The sequence below is a fragment of the Nerophis ophidion genome, linkage group LG21, assembly GCF_033978795.1.
Source record: "Nerophis ophidion isolate RoL-2023_Sa linkage group LG21, RoL_Noph_v1.0, whole genome shotgun sequence".
Taxonomy (NCBI): domain Eukaryota; kingdom Metazoa; phylum Chordata; class Actinopteri; order Syngnathiformes; family Syngnathidae; genus Nerophis; species Nerophis ophidion.
In genome coordinates this window covers 19,560,490-19,580,916 of record NC_084631.1, presented here as the reverse complement: position 1 = coordinate 19,580,916, position 20,427 = coordinate 19,560,490, and the positions used below count along the sequence as shown (strand labels likewise).

The window sequence follows — 20,427 nt, the reverse complement described above, 5'->3', positions numbered from 1 at the left end:
CCAATTCTGCTACCCAAATGAATCATCATCGCCAGAGGACCCTTGTCCAAAAATTAAATAAAGTTGTTTGAGGTGCACCAACACACATTTAGAGAGGTTCAACATGTGTTTTATTTATTTAGAGTTGAAAAAAATGACAAATTAATTATATTATAAAGCAAATAGCATCAATTTAGTGGAATGGCACATATTGTTCTATGTTCAGCCCACCGTCCCAAGGATTGATTGCTATAATTTATTAATAAAATTGTCGTTAACGGTAAAAATTATCTTTCTCAACACACACACAAATATCTGTAATCGTTATGGAAATGAAATGCGAATGAACACTTCTCCAAAATAATAAAAAATTACACAGTCTCCACATGACTTTATTTTCTCAATACATTATAAAAGCTATTCCTACATAAAGTATTAAAATAGAATTCTTGACATAATATACTGAATGAAGAAAACAGCTGGTGTTAATATTGCAGATGCATAAACTCCTCATTTAAAACCAAACATTATCTTTTGGAAAACAGGTCTACACTGAAACCGAGACAGTTACTTTGCCGTCCACTTTATTTCATATATAAAACACTCAAAAGTTGGCAACAAGCAAGTTCAAATAACAAAAGTTCCACTTTTTGACATGATCATATTTCAAATGGCGTGTACTCAGTCAAATCACACAGAAACATTTCAGTCTGAACTTGACGTATTTTAAGCGGTAAGGCTTCTTGTTCCGCCTGGTTAAGATCACGTGATCACATACTGATATCATTTATTCATATTTTTCGGTCTCAACTCTTTAATTGGTGGCGTGCTTACTCCCATTTGTAAATAATTCAATTACTGTGAAAAAAAAAAAAAAAAGTCAGGGAACTTCAGGCTCGTGCTAAAGGTGCGTTCACAGCACCATGGCGCAGGAAGTGGCCTGCTTAGCGATGACTCAAATGATACCGAAGCATTCTAAAACACTAGGAGTGACACGGTGTCAAATGATACCACGATCTGTGTCACTTTAAGAAAAAACTGTGACCATTACATTAGACTCTGAGGTGCCAAACTGCGTACTAGATGTTGGGAAAAATTCCAAAATGCGGGATCAGTTTAATCTTATCACACCGAATAAGTTATTTTCCCGTTGACTTTTTGGCTCATTGACCAGAGTTGCAAGTTTCGTACTTCTTTCTGGCAGCTATTCTAAAAAAAAACCCAAAAAAACCAATATATTTCCTAATTTTATTTGCAAGTCATATGTAGTGTTTTTAATCCAGCAAATGGTGCCAGTATGAAACAGCAACACATTGTCAATACAGCTAGTGAGTGTACCACACGCTCATCGAGGCGCCATTTTCCCATCACTACAGCTTACTTGGCGGGACTCATTGCTGTAGTCAGTGGTCAATATGTGGTCATTACAGCGTTGCTAAGGTAACCCGCCTGGATCCGCCCTCATTTTTACGAACCAAGGTGCACAGATTGAGAGGCAAAAGTGCAAGGCAAAGCAGATGAACAAAAAACAACCTGTCCAGCGCGACTCTTAAGGCCTTAGGGAGGATTACCGAGATACTCTCGCACGGGGACACTCATACATCAAAGGTAATGTTGCCTGACACTTCACCAACTGTCAAAAACAGAGCGACATTATCCTGTTTCTCACCAGTTTGTTTTTTCCTTTCCAGCAAGAAAAGAACAATCGAGCTATTGTTTCCTTTCTTAGGTCAACATCACATTATCACATCTTTTTGTTAATAAACTTAGTTAACAAGCATCTGCTAACCAGAAATGTGCTTACTTCTTCATGACTTTAGTTTGAAACAGCAGCATCCTTGCATCTGCTGACCCCCATAATACTCAAATGTTCCCAAAATAAACTACATTTTACAATCTGGGGACCACCTTTACTCAAATCGAACCACTGGTCCTAATACATCAGTGTCGCAGAGAAAGTGGATGACTTTTAAGACAATAATCTTCAGCTTCCCAATAATAAACGTCACTGATGGCGTGCGGCAGCAAGAGGGAGGTACCATAGTGGCGGGTTTTTGCAAATTGTATTTCATTTGAAATGTCATTGGTAAATATGGTTGGAGCAGAGTAGTCACCGTATGAAGAGTTCTTACTGGTCACACGATGTACTGGTACAAGTCCGCCTTGCCGTGGTCAGGTGTGGCAAACGGGTTCAGCCAGGCAAGGGAGAACGGGTGACCGAACACCACTTTCATGTTCATCCACTTGGACTTTTTGATCCATCTTCTTTCCTCTTTTTTTAGCTGCTCGATGCCCTTTTAGGTCAAATATGACAGAGAGAAATATCAGATGATATCAGCATGCATCTGAAATGTTCCCGATACAGTGTGTTTACTTGTGCAACGCTGGACAGTTAACATATAAATGTCCACCAATAATCACACAAAGTTGATCTTTTATTTTATTTTTTAGTCTTTTACCAAAAGGTACAAACCCCGTTTCCATATGAGTTGGGAAATTGTGTTAGATGTAAATATAAACGGAATACAATGATTTGCAAATCATTTTCACCCCATATTCAGTTCAATATGCTACAAAGACAACATATTTGATGTTCAAACTGATAAACTTTTTTTTTTGTTTGTTTTGCAAATAATCATTAACTTTAGAATTTTATGCCAGCAACACATGACAAAGAAGTTGGAAAGGTGGCAATAAATACTGATAAAGTTGAGGAATGCTCCTCAAGCACTTATTTGGAACATCCCACAGGTGTGCAGGCTAATTGGGAACAGGTGGGTGACATGATTGGGTATAAAAACAGGTTCCCCAAAAAATGCTCAGTCTTTCAAAATAAAGAATGGGGCAAGGTACACACCTTCGTCCACAACTGCGGGAGCAAATTGTCAAACAGTTTAAGAACGTTTCTCAAAGTGCAATTGCAAGAAATTTAGGGATTTCAATATCTACGGTCCATAATATCATCAAAAGGTTCAGAGAATCTGGAAAAATCACTCCACGTAAGGGGGAAGGCCGGAAACCAAAATTGAATGACCGTGACCTTTATCCCTCAGACGGCACTGTATCAAAAAACGATCAATCTCTACAGGATATCACCACATGGGCTGAGGAAGACTTCAAAAAAACACTGTCACTAAATACTTTTCTTCGCAACATCTGTAAATGCAAGTTAAAGCTCTACTATGCAAAGCGAAAGCCATTTATTTATCAACAACATCCAAAAACGCCGCCGGCTTCTCTGGGCCCGAGATCATCTAAGATGGACTGATCCAAGGTGGAAAAGTGTTCTGGGGTCTGACGAGTCCACATTTCAAATTGTTTTTGGAAATATTCGACATCGTGTCATCCGGCCCAAAGGGGAAGCGAACCATCCAGACTGTTATCGACGCAAAATTAAAAAGCCAGCATCTGTGATGGTATGGGGGTGCATTAGTGCCCAAGGCATGGGTAACATGCACATCAGTGAAGGCACCATTAATGCTGAAAGGTACATACAGGTTTTGGAACAACATATGCTGCCATCTAAGCGCCGACTTTTTCATGGACGACCCTGCTTTTTCATCAAGACAATGCCAAGCCACATTCAGCACGTGTTACAACAGCGTGGCTTCGTAGAAAAAAAGAGTGCGGGTACTTTCCAGGCCCGCCTGCAGTCCAGACCTGTCTCTCATCGAAATGTGTGGCGCATTATGAAGCGTAAAATACGACAGCGGAGACGCCATACTGTTGAACGACTGAAGCTCTACATGAAACAAGAATGGGAAAGAATTCCACTTTCAAAGCTTCAACAATTAGTTTCCTCAGTTCCCAAACGTTTATTGATTGTTGTTAAAAGAAAAGATAATGTAACACAGTGGTGAACATGCCCTTTCCCAACTACTTTGGCACATGGTGCAGCCATGAAATTTTAAGTTAATTATTATTTGCAAAAAAAATATAGTTTATGAGTTTGAACATCAAATATCTTGTCTTTGTAGTGCATTCAATCGAATATGGGTTGAAAAGGATTTGCAAATCATTGTATTCCGTTTATATTTATATCTAACACAATTTCACAACTCATATGGAAACGGGGTTTGTAAACATGGCAAGCTACAGGCTTCGCAACAGCTAAGCAAACAATAGCACACTGGTGAGACATACATATTAGCGTCCTTAATATAAGAATATAGCATTCTAAAATAGCACATTTATCATTATTAACAAGTGTGAAATAATTATAGTTGCATATTACTTACACATACAAAGTCTACAAGACGTGTTAGACACTATCCAGTAACAAAGGTGTCCACATCATTCAACCTAATGAGTCATGAGCTTAACTCCGTTCTCCTCAAATAGTATGGGGCAATGTGTTGTGTACTTAGTTTTAACTTAATCGTGGAGAAAATAAAACAACCTCCAGTTGAACTTTTTTAAATTTCTAAATCAAAGGACAGTTTACATACAGTATCTGCCAAACTAAATTTCAACATTCAGGGAGTGCAGAACAATATATGTAAACAAACCTGGGGGGTGTTACATTGTAAGAGCAAAATAAGCAGCAACAATTGAAAAATAGAACAAAACAATTCAATGTAATATGAAAAAGTTCATACTAATAACACAGATTTGTCTTTAAACATACTGTATGTACCGTATTTTCAGACAATAATGGGCACTTAAAATCCTTTCATTTTCTCAAAAATCGACAGTGCGCCGAATGTACAGAATAATTCTGACTGTGCTTACCGACCTCGAAGCAATTTTATTTGGCACATGGTGTAACGACGAATGTGAACAATAGATGGCAGTAACACATAAGAGATATGTGAATATTGCAGTATGATGCCAGTAAACAACACCAAAACATAAAATGTTCCATTGAAAACAGAACATTACACACAGCGCTCAAAAATCTGTCAAAATGATTTAGTACCACTTTGGTAAACAATGAAGCTGCACCGTTTGATGGATTGTCGGCTACTGTAGTCAGGGATACAAGTAATATGATGCTGTGTGTATAAGGACCGCAAAATGGCACCCATTAGTAGACATTACCTGGCGTTTTGTTTCGCAATATTATGCAAAACCAATTTTTCTTACCTTCTGTTACCTGCTGACGTGTGTATATGAGATCTGGATAAGTCTTAAAAATTTGCACGTGTCCGCCTTTGTAGTCCGTGGTGACATTGTAGTTGATAAGCTTCTTCTTGTTATGGGGCATTCATCCTTCAATGTTGCCATTTCTAATAAAAAGTAGCGTAAAGTTTTAAGTTAAATCCGTCAGTAGACTTGTTATGGAAGCTCTAAAAACTACCGGTGTAGTGAGTTTACATAATTCATCAATGGAAATACAGTTATTAGAATGTTATGGTCGGACGGTTTTTCACAGGACGCATTTACGGCGTTGTTGCTTCACTAGTGAGCCAGGGATGAAAAGATGCTGCTCCGTTATTGATTTAGGTAAAGTCTGAATGTCATTAAAATAGTTAGCTCCATCTTTTGACACTTCTTCCACTACCGTCCTTGCATGCTACACAACTACAACAAAGATGACGGGGAGAAGACGCTGTCAAAGGTGAGTCACGTTAATAAGACCGCCAACCAAACGGCGTGTCCTATCGAGATGGTCAAAAAGCGGCTTGAAAATAGTCTGTAAAACAATCAATGCAACATTTTGACCAAAGAACTACCATTACATGTTATGTAGACCACAAGGAAGTGTTTTCAATTTAGAAAAAAAATCATAGTATGACCCCTTTAATGCGCCTTATATCCGGTGCACCTTTTTTATGTAAATAAACCTGAATCATCAGCAGTGCGCCTTATGGTCTGGAAAATACGGTACACATTTTTTTCAGCCTTCTTCAAACAAAATACATGTGTCATTCCCAATAAGGCAAATTCTACAAGTATATCATATTGACACTGACCCCACCACACCCTGACCACACTCCCACTGCCACTATTAGATTGGAACTCTGTGAGAAACACTGTTGCTTTATTATCTAATGCATAAAAGGGATTTATTCTGTAGTTACTTGCTCAGATCATTCAGTTTTTCTCACACGTTTATTGAATGATTTATTATTTTCTTTTCTTTGTTTTACATACATTGATTTATTTGTGATACTCCGCCACAAATAGATTTGGGGCCATCGGCAAAAAAATTATCCATGTTTACAAGTCTCACTTCCTCGTTTGCAATACTAGTGAGTACAAAAAACTACTTTAAACATTACTCTTACTAAATTCTGATGAGACTGCATAAAAACAGTACTTACTGTCTCGTCGCTGCAAATGGAGTGAACCTGTGTCCCAAACATGACGGCGGTGAAGATTAAGAACAGAAGCCCCTCGAAGCACAGCAGGATGAGCAGAATGACAGTTGCTGGTGCAGAAAAGGTGCTGCACTCTAGTGAAGGAAGTGAGATCAGTCTTACAGTATTTATTGATATTTTTACTGCTACTTCAACCAAAAGGCAAGATACTACTTACTTGACCAATCGTCTTCGAAGCAGAAAACAAAATGGAACGCCACCATGGCCAATGCATGGAAGGATACTAACGCGATGTACAGCTAAGACAAAAAAAAGTTACTTGTAAGAACATACATACTGTACATACACATACATATACATACATACATATATATATATATATATACACACACATATATATATATACACACACATATACATATAGATATACATATATATGTATGTATATATATATATATATACATATATATATATGTATATGTATATGTATATGTATATATATATATATATATATATATATATATATATATATATATATATATATATATATATATATATATATATATATATATATATATATCCAATATGCTCACTGTTTTGTAACATGTTATTCATAATTGGTTGTCAAAATAGTGTATTTTTGTTGACTCACCGTAAAGAGCACAAAGTATTTCTGATTGTTCTCCCCGACACAGTTGTTGACCCAAGGACAGTGGTGGTCCATCTTTTTGATGCAACGTTTGCACACACTGCAGACAGACAGGCGGGAATGGGGAGAAACATTTTGGAAAAAAATATTCATCAGTTCTTACGGTCTAAAATTGTTCAGAATTCAAATTCTCTGGGACAATTTTTCCCACCATCCGTGGGTTTCCAGCTGATTGTAATTGTAATGAATAGAAACAGTGGTGAATCTGTGTGGTCTTCACCAGGAAGTGACATAACAACGGCATTCATTGTCAATACTAATACAATCAGTACATTACCATAGCATACTATACCATAATCAAGGAGTTTGATGCTACAATTAATGAAAAATATGTATTTTTTATTTAACTAGGCAACTATTCATCTTCCCAGGGGACCCACAGAAATTGCTACCAGTCGGTGTCAGGGACTCACTACATTGAAAACATCACTGCTGCATTCAATTACAGTTCCAATTGTTCCACACTTGAATATGATCGGATTGTCTTCCCGATTCAATTATATTTTACTTTTTTTTGTACTTTTCAGAAATTTCCATCACCTAATAAATGTTTTTTTGCGTCAAATATAGATGTGCATACTGGACTGTGTACCTGCAGTGATGAGCCCTGTCAGGCTTGATGCTGCAGCATTTAGGACACTTGTAGACCACCTGTCCTGGTTTGAGCTGGAGGCTTTCGATGAATTCTTTGGTTGCGTTTCCTTTGGGCACAGCTCCCTAGTGAGAGAGATGACTGGATAAGACATACAACAATAATTTATAAACCTTTAGAGCAGACCTGGGTAAAATAAAGATTTTCGATATTCTATATTTCTATATTTGGGGTCCCACATTCTACATAATTTTTTTTACACCTTGAACATTCAAACTGTAGCCGCCATCATGATGTGCAGCGCTGTTTTTGAATGACCTTAAGTCTTAAACTATAGAAAGTATTTCAATGGTTGAAATCTGCGCTTCTGAGTTATTAGGGTAATCTACATCACAGCAGCTCAGACAAGGAACAAAGCAGAGTGGGCGGAGTTTTTTTTTTATAGAGCAGCCAGCCCCAAACGCATGTGTCAGTAACAGATGCGGAAGCAAATTTATACAAAACGATTTTTGCATAAAAGTGATCATGTATCATACTTTAGGTGTTTATTACGCTTTGCTGTTTTTTGCATTTTTGATGTGTTTTGCTTGATTGTAAAATATGTCTATCGGGGAATAAAAGAGTATTAATGTTCATACGTTGTTAATATTCAGTGTTTTATTGTTCATTGTTAATATTGTAAATCCCACTTTCTTTTTTTCATGTACATTTTAAGTGTCCCATTTAGTAAAAAACTGTAAAATGTAATTCTTTTTTTTTTTAAGTGGTCTGTTTTTAGAATTCTTCTTTTGGTATTATCCATCCATCCATTTCTACCGCTTATTCCCTTCGGGTTCGCAGGGGGCGCTGGAGCCTATCTCAGCTGCACTCGGCAGTGTTCCTGAAAAAAGGGATCCAACACAAATACAGTACAGCAGATTTTTACAGATAAATGTTTATGTATAATATATACACACATTCACCTTGGCCCCCCCAGACACATTTTTTCTCTCAATGTGGCCCCCGAGCAATGTTCCTTCTACGGTACGCACCTATGCAATTGCACACTGCTCACGCGTTCTCTGCGCACGGCAAATCTAAGCCGCGCCCAAAATCGAATAAAAAGACACACGCATAACAGTGTGCACGTCGGCCATCGCTCACATGTGCGCAACTGAATGCTCAAGGAGTTTTGGCGTTTGCGCACACATTTGAAAAATTGGAGGGAAAATTTGCCCAGCTCAGCTTTAGATTAAACAGTATGTTTTAAGCGAACTCTCCAGATGAATGAAGGAATGCATGCTAGGGGTGTAACGGTACAAGTATTTTATCGAAACGTTTCGGTACGGGTATTTCGGTTCGGTGCGAAGGTGTACCAAACGAGTATCCACACGGACATATTAAGTAGCTTACTGCACGTCGTGTAAACAATACTCTAAGAAACTCCGCACTGACAGCTACGCAAAAGAGAACATGTCCGGTGAAAAGAGGACGTATGGTCAGTCTATGACCTAACCCTGGCTAGGTCCTGACCACACGTCCTCCCCTTACCGGACACAAACGCCGCCCCCCACGGGGCCGCCCGGGCGGAGCCCCCCAAACGCCCCAAATGTCTGGCATGTCGAGTTATGGTTGCGTGTATTTTCAATGTACGTTCGGTGTTAAGAAGGTTAAAACAAAACAAATTGCGAGCGCAGCAGCATTCGTGAGGGAGGGGGAGGGACAGGGAGAGCGCATGCGTCTGCTTTTTATCAATAGATTTATCAGATTTAATTTTTGTGTCAAAGGTATGCCCTGGAGGCGTTTTGCAGCACCACAGCTAATGTTTTAAAGGCCCACGGCATATTCTAAAAATACTACTAAAATAAACAAAAACATAACAGTGAAATAAAAAAGCTTAAAAGTTAAATGTAATTTAGAAAAAGTTGCAATGTTGACTAATAAAACAAAGCGTTTTTCTGTATTTTTTCTTAAAAACTGTCATTGCTCAAAACATAAACATATGTAGAGTATATGTAGTATATGTAGAATATATTTATATTATTTATATATTATATATATAATGTATTATATATGTTATCCATCCATCTATCCATTTTCTACCGCTTATTCCCTTTGGGGTCGCAGGACGCGCTGGTGCTTATCTCAGCTACAATCGGGCGGAAGGCGCCCGATTGTATTCTATTCTATAATATTGAATCAAAATCAATGTAATTATGAATTATTGACCTATCCAAGTTTCCAAATACTTCACATCAAATATTCCACTGAGAAAAATATTTTTGGTGGAAGATTTTTCAAATTTGGTAAATAAATAACCAATAAATTTATATTTTGTTGTTTTCTTACTGTACCGAAAATGAACCGAACCGTGACCTCTAAACCGAGGTACGTACCGAACCGAAATTTTTGTGTACCGTTACACCCCTAATGCATGCATATAGTGAATAGTGTAAGGTTCCAGTAAGAAGATATGAGATTTATTAGGAGAATTTTTTTTTGTAAAAAGGGGTGTATAAAAAATGGTTATAGAAACAATGTGACCATTAACCACAATGACTTCCTTTTTGAACAATACTTGAACAGTCACGTCCTAATTTGGCCTTTGATCTTTGTACTCCGTCGGAAAAATGCTACATAAACTATCGCAGCCTTTTTTTTTTTCAAACACTACATTTATTAAATATATACGAACGCAGTTGTACAAAACATTACAGAACATAAAAAGCAATGCATTCCAGTCCACTTTGCATCAAGCCTTTCATAACTTCTCAATTCAAAACCACCGACATGTGTGACATTACATGTAGAGAAGAAGAGTACCGTTCCATGATGACACCAACGCTGAGAACTGTATTAACCAGACCGAAAAGATAAGTAGCAATCTGCGGCTCATTTTGGTCCTACATTAATGCTAACTCAACCACCTGCAACAAGCGCTGAACTGGACTGTACAGAAGAGGAGTCATCAGCTCATGTGCACAGACTTAGATGGGACAGCTCTAGTCTGAGGGTTCGGTCCCTGATTTAAAGTATTTATCCTCTACATGCACCGACAAGAATGGTCTTGCTGTGGCAGCGCAACGTCGCTGTATGTCTCGTCTACAATGACAACTAGAATTCTGAATCACCCCCAAAACGTAATCCCTTAAAAGTATCGAATTCAGTACCCTTACCAACCAGTTACTCAAATTAGTCATTTTCGGTTAAGGTATGTTAAGGGAATATTTTCCACCTTAAAGCAGAGTGGAATGCACAGGGAGTCTCAATCTCTATTTACTTCATTCGGTTCAAGAACTGTAAGCACACACACACATACAAAACACACACGCACACACACACACCCAAACACATCTTATTTGGTTTTAATGGTGAGGGGAAATGTAAGGAACGAGACCAAGCGAGAGTAGAGAAGAGTGTGTGTGTTAGTGTTGTCTCGAATACCAATATTTTGGTACCTGTGTCAAAATGTATTTTGATACTTAATCGGTACTTTGATACTTTTCTAAATAAAGAGGACCACAAAAAATGGCATTATTGGCTTTATTTTTAACCAAAAATATTACGGTACATTAAACATATGTTTCTTATGGCAATTTTGTCCTTAAATAAAATAGTGAACCTACGAGACAACTTGTCTTTTAGTAGTAAGTAAGCAAACAAAGGCTTCCAATTTAGCTGCTGATGTATGCAGTAACATATTGTGTCATTTGTCATTCTATTATTTTGTCAAACTTATTAAGGACAAGTGGTAGGAAATTAATTATTAATATACTTGTTCATTTACTGTTAATATCTGTTTACTTTTTATTTTAATTTGTTCTATCTACACTTCTGTTAAAATACGTTACATTAGTTTTGGATGATAACACAAATTTGGGTATCAGTCCAATACCAAGTAGTTACAGGATCATATATTGGTCATATTCAAAGTCCTTGTTGTGTCCAGGAACATACATTTCCTGAGTTTATAAACATAACTTACATTTAAGTTAAGGGTGGGGGGCTATAGTACCGAATATGATTAATTAGTATTGCGGTACTATACAAATACCGGTTTACCATACAACCCTAGTGTGTGTGTGTCCAAAATAAGTTAACTTTCTGTTTCATTGGACAATGCCCAAACAACTCCACCAGGGAGGAGCGGAAAGGAGGACAAAAGCATGTGAGCAGAGGGACAATCAAGAGAGAACGTGCCAGACCTTGTAGGGCACAGCCTTCTCTGCGGTGCTGGTATTGCTACGGTTTGTACTTACTACATTTGTAGAATAAATTGTCGATCTTTAATTCTAGTCTCCAAAATGGCCCGAGAGGACTTTGCCCTGTAAAAGGGGAGCCCTAATAAGAAACATTGTACAAAAATGAAATAAAGTTTCCTGAGATGGGCTAATACAAATTTTGCCTAGTTCAATGAATGTATTATCAGCTTTGGAGTTGAAAAAACACAAATATGTAGGTTTATTTTAGAAGTCACAACAAGCGATTGGTGCTGATTCAGTGAAATGGCCCTTATGACTCTGACCAAAATCACATGTAAGTAAGACTTCAAGTCCTGAATACCGATTGTGATCCGGATCACCCCCAAAATGTAATCACTTGTTCATTGTCCCATTTTCTAAAAGTTTTATCAAAATTAACTCATAACTTTTGGAGCCATTTATAGCTTATAAAAGAAAGCCTCTTGTCAGTCATCCACTGTCTTTGTTGTGTGATTGGAGCTGGGCCGCTAGCATAAACACACACATAAGTTGAAGCTTGTAATGTAAACAGAAGGTAAACTGGTAGAAATGATCAGGATCAGCCCTGACAAGTAATGTATTTTTTTCCCCATTTGGACATTTTCTGTAAATTGGATGGAAATCTTACTTTACTTTATGTAATTTTTTGAGCCATCTATAGCAGAATAAAAGAAATTAAGTGAACACTCTTGTCTCTGTGGGCCCGCTAACATACACACAATAACGTAAACGCAAGGTAACGTAAAGAAATAACGTGATCACTTGTTCATTATCCCATTTTGAACATTTTGTGTAAGTTTCATAAAAATGTGTCTTTAACATTTTGGTTATTTTGCCAACTAACTGACAGACAAAACAAAAGTAAGGATTACACAACCTCCTGGAGGAGGTAATAAAGTGTTCCTAAATAACAGGAATGTGAGCAACGCTTGAGAAAAAAAGATAAAAATTGGGCAAAAAAGGGAAATTTTCTCTTAGCAAAGTGCTGCCACGCAAACCATCCATCCATCTTCTTCTGCTTATCTGAGGTCTGGTCGCGGGGGCAGCAGCCTAAGCAAGGAAGCCCAGACTTCCCTCTCCCCAGCCACTTAGTACAGCTCCTCCCGGGGGATCCCGAGGCGTTCCCAGGCCAGCCGGGAGACATAGTCTTCCCAACGTGTCCTGGGTCTTCCTCGTGGCCTCCTACCGGTAGGACGTGCCCGAAACACCTCCCAAGGGAGGCGTACGGGTGGCATCCTAACCAGATGCCCGAACCACCTGATAAACATTTTTTTTTTTGCAAATAATCATTAACTTTAGAATTTGATGCCAGCAACACGTGACAAAGAAATTGGGAAAGGTGGCAATAAAAACTGATAAAGTTGAGGTTTGCTAAGCAAACACTTATATGTAACATCCCACAGGTGTAAAAAAAAAACAGCTTCCATGAAATGCTAAGTAATTCACAAACAGGGATGGGGTGAGGGTCACCAATTTGTAAGCAAATTGTCGAACAGTTTTAGAACAACATTTCTCAACTAGCTATTGCAAGAAATTAAGTGATTTTACCATCTACAGTCCGTAAAAAAATCTAAAAGTTCAGAGAATCTTGAAAAATCCCTCAGTCGGTACTGCATCAAAAACAAAAATCAGCGTGTAAAGGATATCAGCACATGGGCTCCGGAACACTTCATAAAACCACTGTCAGTAACTACAGTTGGTCGCTACATCTTTAGGTGCAAGTTAAAACTCTACTATGCAAAGCCAAACCCATTTATCAACAATATCCTGAAACGCTGCCAGCTTGGCTGGGCCTGAGCTCACCTAAGATGGACTGATGCAAAGTGGAAAGGTGGTTATGTGGTCTGATGAGTCCACATTTCAAATTATATTTGGAAACAGAGGACGTGGTGTCCTCCAGAACAAAGAGGAAAATAACCATTCGGATTGTTATAGGCGCAAAGGTCAAAAGCCAGCATCTGTGATTGTATGGAGGTGCATTAGTGCCCAAGGCATGGGTAACATACACATCTGTGAAGGCACCATTAATGCCGAAAGGTCCATACAGGTTTTGGAGCAACATATGTGGTCATCCAAGCAACGTTATCATGGACGACCCTGCTTAGACCCTGCTTATTTCAGCAAGAAGAGTGCTACAACAGCGTGGCGTCATAAAAAAAGAGGGAGGGTACTTTCCTGGCCCGCCTGCAGTCCATACCTGTCTCCCATCGAAAATGTGTGGCACATTATGAAGCGTAAAATACGACAGCGGAGACCTCGGACTGTTGAACGACTGAAGCTCTACGTAAAACAAGAATGGGAAAGAATTCCATTTTCAAAGCTTCAACAATTAGTTTCCTCAGTTCCCGAACGTTTATCGAGTGTTTTTAAAATAAAAGGTGATGTACCACGGTGGTGAACATGCTCTTTCCCAACTACTTTGCCACGTGTTGCAGCCATGAAATTCTAAGTTAATTATTATTTCCCCCAAAAAATAAAGTTTATGAGTTTGAACATCAAATATCTTGTCTTTGTAGTGCATTCAATTGAATATGGGTTGAAAAGGATTTGCAAATCATTGTATTCTGTTTATATTTACATCTAACACAATTTCCCAACTCATATGGAAAATGAGTTTGTAGAACCGGCCCGCAAGCCACAGCCGCCTGCTGCTGTTTTGCACGCACCAATACTCCATCAGTGTTGGCGCTAGCAAATTTCAAAATGGGGTCCCAGTGACCCCATCAAGTCATACAAATGGGGTCCCACAGTAATTTTTTGGGTTCCCACTTTTTGTAACCGTTTGGCAAACAAATGATAAATGTATGCATTATCCTGTTATATCTCACATTCTATATTGTGTTTTGGAAAAAGGTTATCATAAACGTTACTTAATTCAATAGAAAAAAATAATACAAAAGAAAATTATGTTTTATGCATATGTAAATGTATTCAGTTATAAACAGTCATTCATGTTCTTCTTTCCTTCACAGATCTAAACTTTACTGTTGTCTGTATTTTAAAAAATATTTTTATTGTAATATTTTCAGAATTTGTTTGTGCTATTTTTTTTTAACAAAGACAGACAAGAAAAAACAATCTGAAGTTGTGTTTATTTTTTAAGTTTTAATGCCATGATTTTGATAGTGCGCAGATTTTTCTCTATGCGGCCCCTGAGCTAAAATTAGTTTGACACCACTGGCCTAAAACAACGCAAGCACAGGGCATTTTTCTTTGAGAGAAGTAAAATACCGCTGAGAACGCTTTGACAACAGACGCTCGCTTGACCACCACTTTGAGCCTCACATTAATGTAACAAGCCGGACGAGACGTCAGGGGAATAAAACCTATATGTAAGAAAATGTTTGGAAGCTCAGCAACACACCTGATTAGAAGTAAGTTGGTTTGACTTGAATTTTCCGTATGTCAACAAATCCAGCACATCTGATGTCATCATCCACTTACCGGGTCAGTGCACATGGCCTTGGCGTGCGAGGCGAGGGCGAGGAAGGCCAAACTGTTGAAGATCACGCCGTTGAAGAGGCTGTACGCCAGGCTCTTGGCGGGCCAGAGCATCACGAACACGACCACAAACTCTGCATACAAAACCAGCAGCCAGGTGATGACGGCGCACACGATGCCACAGCCGTCGCGGATGAACCACATGGTGCCGGAGCTGCCCTGGGGAGGGGGAGGGGCGCAGTGTTCAGGCTTCAGGTAGCCAGCCTGACGCTCGATGTCCCTGGTGCGATGAGACGGGCTCCTCATTCTAAAACAGCTGTGGCTTTAACCACATACTGGGAGGCGCCATCATGGAAAAAAGGGGAAATAGGAAATGAGGTGAGAGTAATGACCACAATCTGATATACCGGGTATTACAATACTTTAGTGAGAGTTTGTAAGAGCTTCATAATCAGTGTTTCCATACATTCATTTGTTTGTGGCAGCCCGCCACAAATACATTTCCACCGTCACAACTGTGATTCATGTCACACCATCACTTGTACACACATTATGATGGGACTAAGGGTGAACGCAACTTGTCGTTACAACTCAGTATTCGTGTTGTCCCGGTACAGATTTTTTGGTACCGGTAGCAATACCAAAATGTATTTCAATACGTTTCGATACTATTCTAAACAAAGGGGACTAACTACAAAAAAATTGCATTATTGGCTTTATTTTAACAAAAATCTTACAGTACATTAAACATATGTTTCTTATTGTAAGTTTGTCCATAAATAAAATAATGACCATACAAGACAACTTGCTTTTTAGTAGCAAGTAAACAAACAAAGGCTCCTAATTTAGCTGCTGGCGTATGCAGTAACATATTGTGTAATTTTCCAGTGTATTATTATGTCAAAATTATTAAGGACAAGCGGTAGAAAATGAATTATTGATCAACTTGTTCATCTACTGTTAAAATCTGCTTACTCTCTCTTTTAACATTTTCTATCGACACTTCTGTTAAAATGTAATTATCACTCACTTCTGGGAAGCGGTGCACTGCAGCTTCCTTTAGCAACACAAACACAGCTGGTGTTTCCTTGTTTAAAATTCCCAAAGGTGAACCTTTACTATGGAACAGAGCGGTCAAGCGAACATGGTTCCCGACCACATGTCAACCGGCAGGTTTCGGTGAGAAAATTGTGGTTATAAGTCGGCTCTCACCATAGACATCAGCGGAGCTTGCGTCCTGCTGCTGCTGCGTGGCTTCCCACGGAGACACTGGCGGTCACCACACCCCTTCGACTTTCAGGTACTATATAATCTCACTAAAACACTAGTAACACAATAGGCAGATAAGATATTTTCCAGAATTATCCTAGTAAATGTGTCTAAAATATCTGAATCGCTCTCACTGCCCTCGTCTTTTTTTTTTTTTTTTTTCTAGTCCTTCACTCTCATTATCCTCATCCTCGCTCAAATGAATGGGGAAATTGATGCTTACTCGGTCCCAATCGCTGTAGCTGTTGGTGGCTATGATTATAAACAATGTGAGGAGCCCTACAACCCGTGACGTCCTCGTTTGCGACTTCCGGTAAAGGCAGGGCTTTAATGTTAGCGACCAAAAGTTGTGAACTTTATCTTCGATGTTCTCTACTAAATCCTTTCAGCAGAAATATGGCAATATCGCGAAATGATCAAGTATGACACATAGAATGGACCTGCTATCACCGTTTAAATAATAAAATCTCATTTCAGTAGGCCTTTAAGTTTGACGAGAACAAACCGGAAGTAGGGAGTAAACAGCTGCATATCCCGGATGAGAATGCAACTCGAGTAAAACGTGATTTCCCAACTTGTATTTATCATATTCTCTGGCTTATCTTACCTCATTCCCTCTCTTGTGGTTGTGGCGAAACATTTCCTCGAGTTGTTTCAAGTTTTTTGAAAGTTCAAATAAATCAAACCGAGAAGGTCTCCGCCCGTTAGCGCGCTCCCAGCTAACGTCACCTGCAGGAGGACTGCGACTCTCCCCCGGCCCGTTGACACTTTCACTGAGGCCGTGGCGTCAACATGATGTTAACTGACATGTTTGTGGGTTAAATAAAACAATAGTTTCTCTCGGTTACCGAGCTAACTCGGTATTTCATTCTCTTTCGGGTCCGGTCTGAGGAATTCTCCACAGACCGTGTACAATAAAACAGGGCCAACCAGGAAGTACGTGATACTGATGTCCACATTTCGGACTACTGTGTCCTCAACTTTGTCTCTAAGGTGCAACTTTCTCCCGCGGTGATCCTGCCACAGTGTAAGACACGCGGATATAAAACCTAAAATAATGTACGATGAAGATCCAAATATCCACTTAGCAAAAAAATATGGTTGCGTTATTTTGAAAAAATGTGCTAAATTATTCCCATACTTTTTAAAACCTGAAATACAAATTAATGGGTAAAATCCAATCCAGTTCTACCAGGGTAATAGGTGATACTAAAATGTTAGTATCGATCAGATACAATAGCGTTGTATTTGTGTCTGAACTTTGAAGTCGCAAAGGTATATTTTTAGAAGAAAAATTCGCAAGCATTAACCTGTTTTTTGAGAAGAAAATAAAATCAATTGGAAAATACAATAAAACGGTGATTGACATATATGTAGACAGATTAACTAGAAGCACAAAATACATTATTCTTCACTTAAGTTTGATTTATTTTCAAAATAGCATACAAGTACTTGCAAAATATATTATTTTCTTTCTTTGTGATCTCAAAACTAAGGTACGAATATAACCCCATAAGATATACATTCTTTTTTTTAACTTTGGAGTTTGTGAATTCAGTTTTATTTGTTCATGAATACCGCAGAGGAATTAGGCAAACAATTTTAGGCAAGCTTTTTTTAATTCATAAACGTATCGGTGAGCCCTTTAACTAATGATACATTTGACACTATAACAACACTTTTTATTTATTTATTATATACCGTATTTTTCTGATCATAACAGTTTTTTTCATAGTTTGGCCCGGGGGTGTGACTTATGTGTGAAATGATTAATACATTGCCGTAAAATATCAAATAATATTATTCATCTCATTTACAAAAGAGACTAGACATACCGATGGAAGAGGAAGCGGCGCATTGTTTACGTTTGGAGTTGGCAGAGTTGTTTAGAAGCGACAAAGAAATAAGATTTCATGGGATTTAGCGATTAGAAGTGGCAGATTGTTTGGTAAACGTATAGCATGTTCTATATTTTAAATTTATTTGAATGACTCTTACCATAATATGTTACGTTAACATACCAGGCACCTTCTCAGTTGGTTATTTATGCGTCATATAACTTACACTTATTCAGCCTGTTGTTCACTATTCTTTATTTATTTTAAACTGCCTTTCAAATGTTTATTCGTAGTGTTGGATTTTATCAAATAAATTTCCCCCAAAAAAGCGACTTACACTCCAGTGCGACTTATATATGTTTTTTTTTCCTTCTTTATTTTTCATTTTCGGCCGGTGCGACTTATACTCCGGAGCGATTTATGGTCCGAAAAATACGGTAGTTATTTGAGCAAAATAATGTACATCATGCAACAATAACTTAAAAGTGTGTATTCTCTGAGTTTGTATAGCATGTTCTATATGTTATAGTTATTTGAATGACTCTTACCATAATATGTTACGTTAACATACCAGGCACTTTCTCAGTTGATTATTTATGCGTCATATAACTTACACTTATTCTGCCTGTTGTTCACTATTCTTTATTTATTTTAAACTGCCTTTCAAATTTCTATTCGTAGTGTTGGATTTTATCAAATAAATTTCCCCCAAAAATGCGACTTACACTCCAGTGCGACTTATATATGTTTTTTTTTTTCCGTCTTTATTTTTCATTTTCGGCCGGTGCGACTTATACTCCGGAGCGATTTATGGTCCGAAAAATACGGTAGTTATTTGAGCAAAATAATGTACATCATGCAACAATAACTTAAACGTGTGTATTCTCTGAGTTTGTATAGCATGTTCTATATGTTATAGTTATTTGAATGACTCTTACCATAATATGTTACGTTAACATACCAGGCACTTTCTCAGTTGATTATTTATACGTCATATAACTTACACTTATTCAGCCTGTTGTTCACTATTCTTTATTTATTTTAAACTGCCTTTCAAATGTTTATTCGTAGTGTTGGATTTTATCAAATAAATTTCCCCCAAAAATGCGACTTACACTGCAGTGCGACTTATATATGTTTTTTTTTCCTTCTTTATTTTTCATTTTCGGCCGGTGCGATTTATGGTCTGAAAAATACGGTAGTTATTTGAGCAAAATAATTTACATCATGCAACAATAACTTAAAAGTGTGTATTCTCTGAGTTTGTATAACATGTTCTATATGTTATAGTTATTTGAATGACTCTTACCATAATATGTTACGTTAACATACCAGGCACCTTCTCAGTTGGTTATTTATGCGTCATATAACGTACACTTATTCAGCCTGTTGTTCACTATTCTATATTTATTTTAAGTTGCCTTTCAAATGTCTATTCTTGGTGTTCGATTTTATCAAATAAATTCCCCCCAAAAATGTGACTTATAATCTAGTGCGATTTATATATGTTTTTTTCCTTCTTTATTTTTCATTTTCGGCCGGTGCGACTTTTACTCCGGTCCGGAGCGATTTATAGTTCGAAAAATACGGTAGTTATTTGAGCAAAATGATGTACATCATGCAACAATAACTTATAAGTTATTGTTGTTTACAAACTCAGTCTATACATGCTTTTATAAAATCATGTATTCTCTGAGTTTGTAAACTTTACTCCTTATAAAAATATTGACAATGTACTAATTTGAACAACTCCATCCATTCATCCATCCATTCCTACCGCTTATTCCCTTTTAGGGTTGCGGGGGGCGCTGGTGCCTATCTCTGCTACAATCGGGCGGAAGGCGGTGTACACCCTGGACAAGTCGCCACCTTATCGCAGAATTTGAACAACTCAACCAAAAATAAACAGAGACGATCTTGTCTTCACATTTGTATCAATCAGACTACCATTGGTATCGATGCTATTGCAATTTGGATCCATCAGTTCGCTCTTACATTCCAGTAGGACTGGAGGACGCTGCAAATTTTGATTTAAAAAAATGTTATATTTTTCAGCTGTTGTCGCACATATTATACTTCACGCAACCCATTAAGCCATTTGATGTCAAAACAACGA

The 20,427-nt window shown here is 37.9% G+C and overlaps 1 protein-coding gene across 2 annotated transcripts; it reads right to left on the bottom strand.

Annotated features, from left to right (window-relative positions):
* Nucleotides 1-355: 355 nt before the first annotated feature.
* On the bottom strand, nucleotides 356-17,434 carry LOC133539860 (palmitoyltransferase ZDHHC3-like). Of its 2 annotated transcripts, none has more exons than XM_061882113.1 (7): nucleotides 17,081-17,434; nucleotides 15,208-15,539; nucleotides 7,544-7,668; nucleotides 6,895-6,991; nucleotides 6,460-6,541; nucleotides 6,246-6,376; nucleotides 356-2,273 (listed from the first exon to the last, which is right to left on the bottom strand). In XM_061882113.1, exons 2-7 carry the CDS (start codon nucleotides 15,508-15,510, stop codon nucleotides 2,115-2,117), a joined length of 897 nt encoding a protein of 298 aa, XP_061738097.1. In that variant the 5' UTR covers nucleotides 15,511-15,539; nucleotides 17,081-17,434; the 3' UTR covers nucleotides 356-2,114. The 2 variants fall into 2 exon arrangements, with proteins under 2 accessions (XP_061738097.1, XP_061738098.1); XM_061882114.1 differs by lacking the exon at nucleotides 17,081-17,434 and adding an exon at nucleotides 16,417-17,023.
* Nucleotides 17,435-20,427: the final 2,993 nt, after the last annotated feature.

Coding starts and splice junctions, on each gene's coding strand:
- LOC133539860 (XM_061882113.1), bottom strand. CDS start 15,510: ATGAGGAGCCCGTCTCATCGCACCAGGGACATCGAGCGTCAGGCTGGC. Junction 6,992..7,543: donor GACAGGGCTCATCACTGCAG/GTACACAGTCCA, acceptor GTCTGTCTGCAG/TGTGTGCAAACGTTGCATCA. Junction 6,542..6,894: donor AATACTTTGTGCTCTTTACG/GTGAGTCAACAA, acceptor TTTTTGTCTTAG/CTGTACATCGCGTTAGTATC.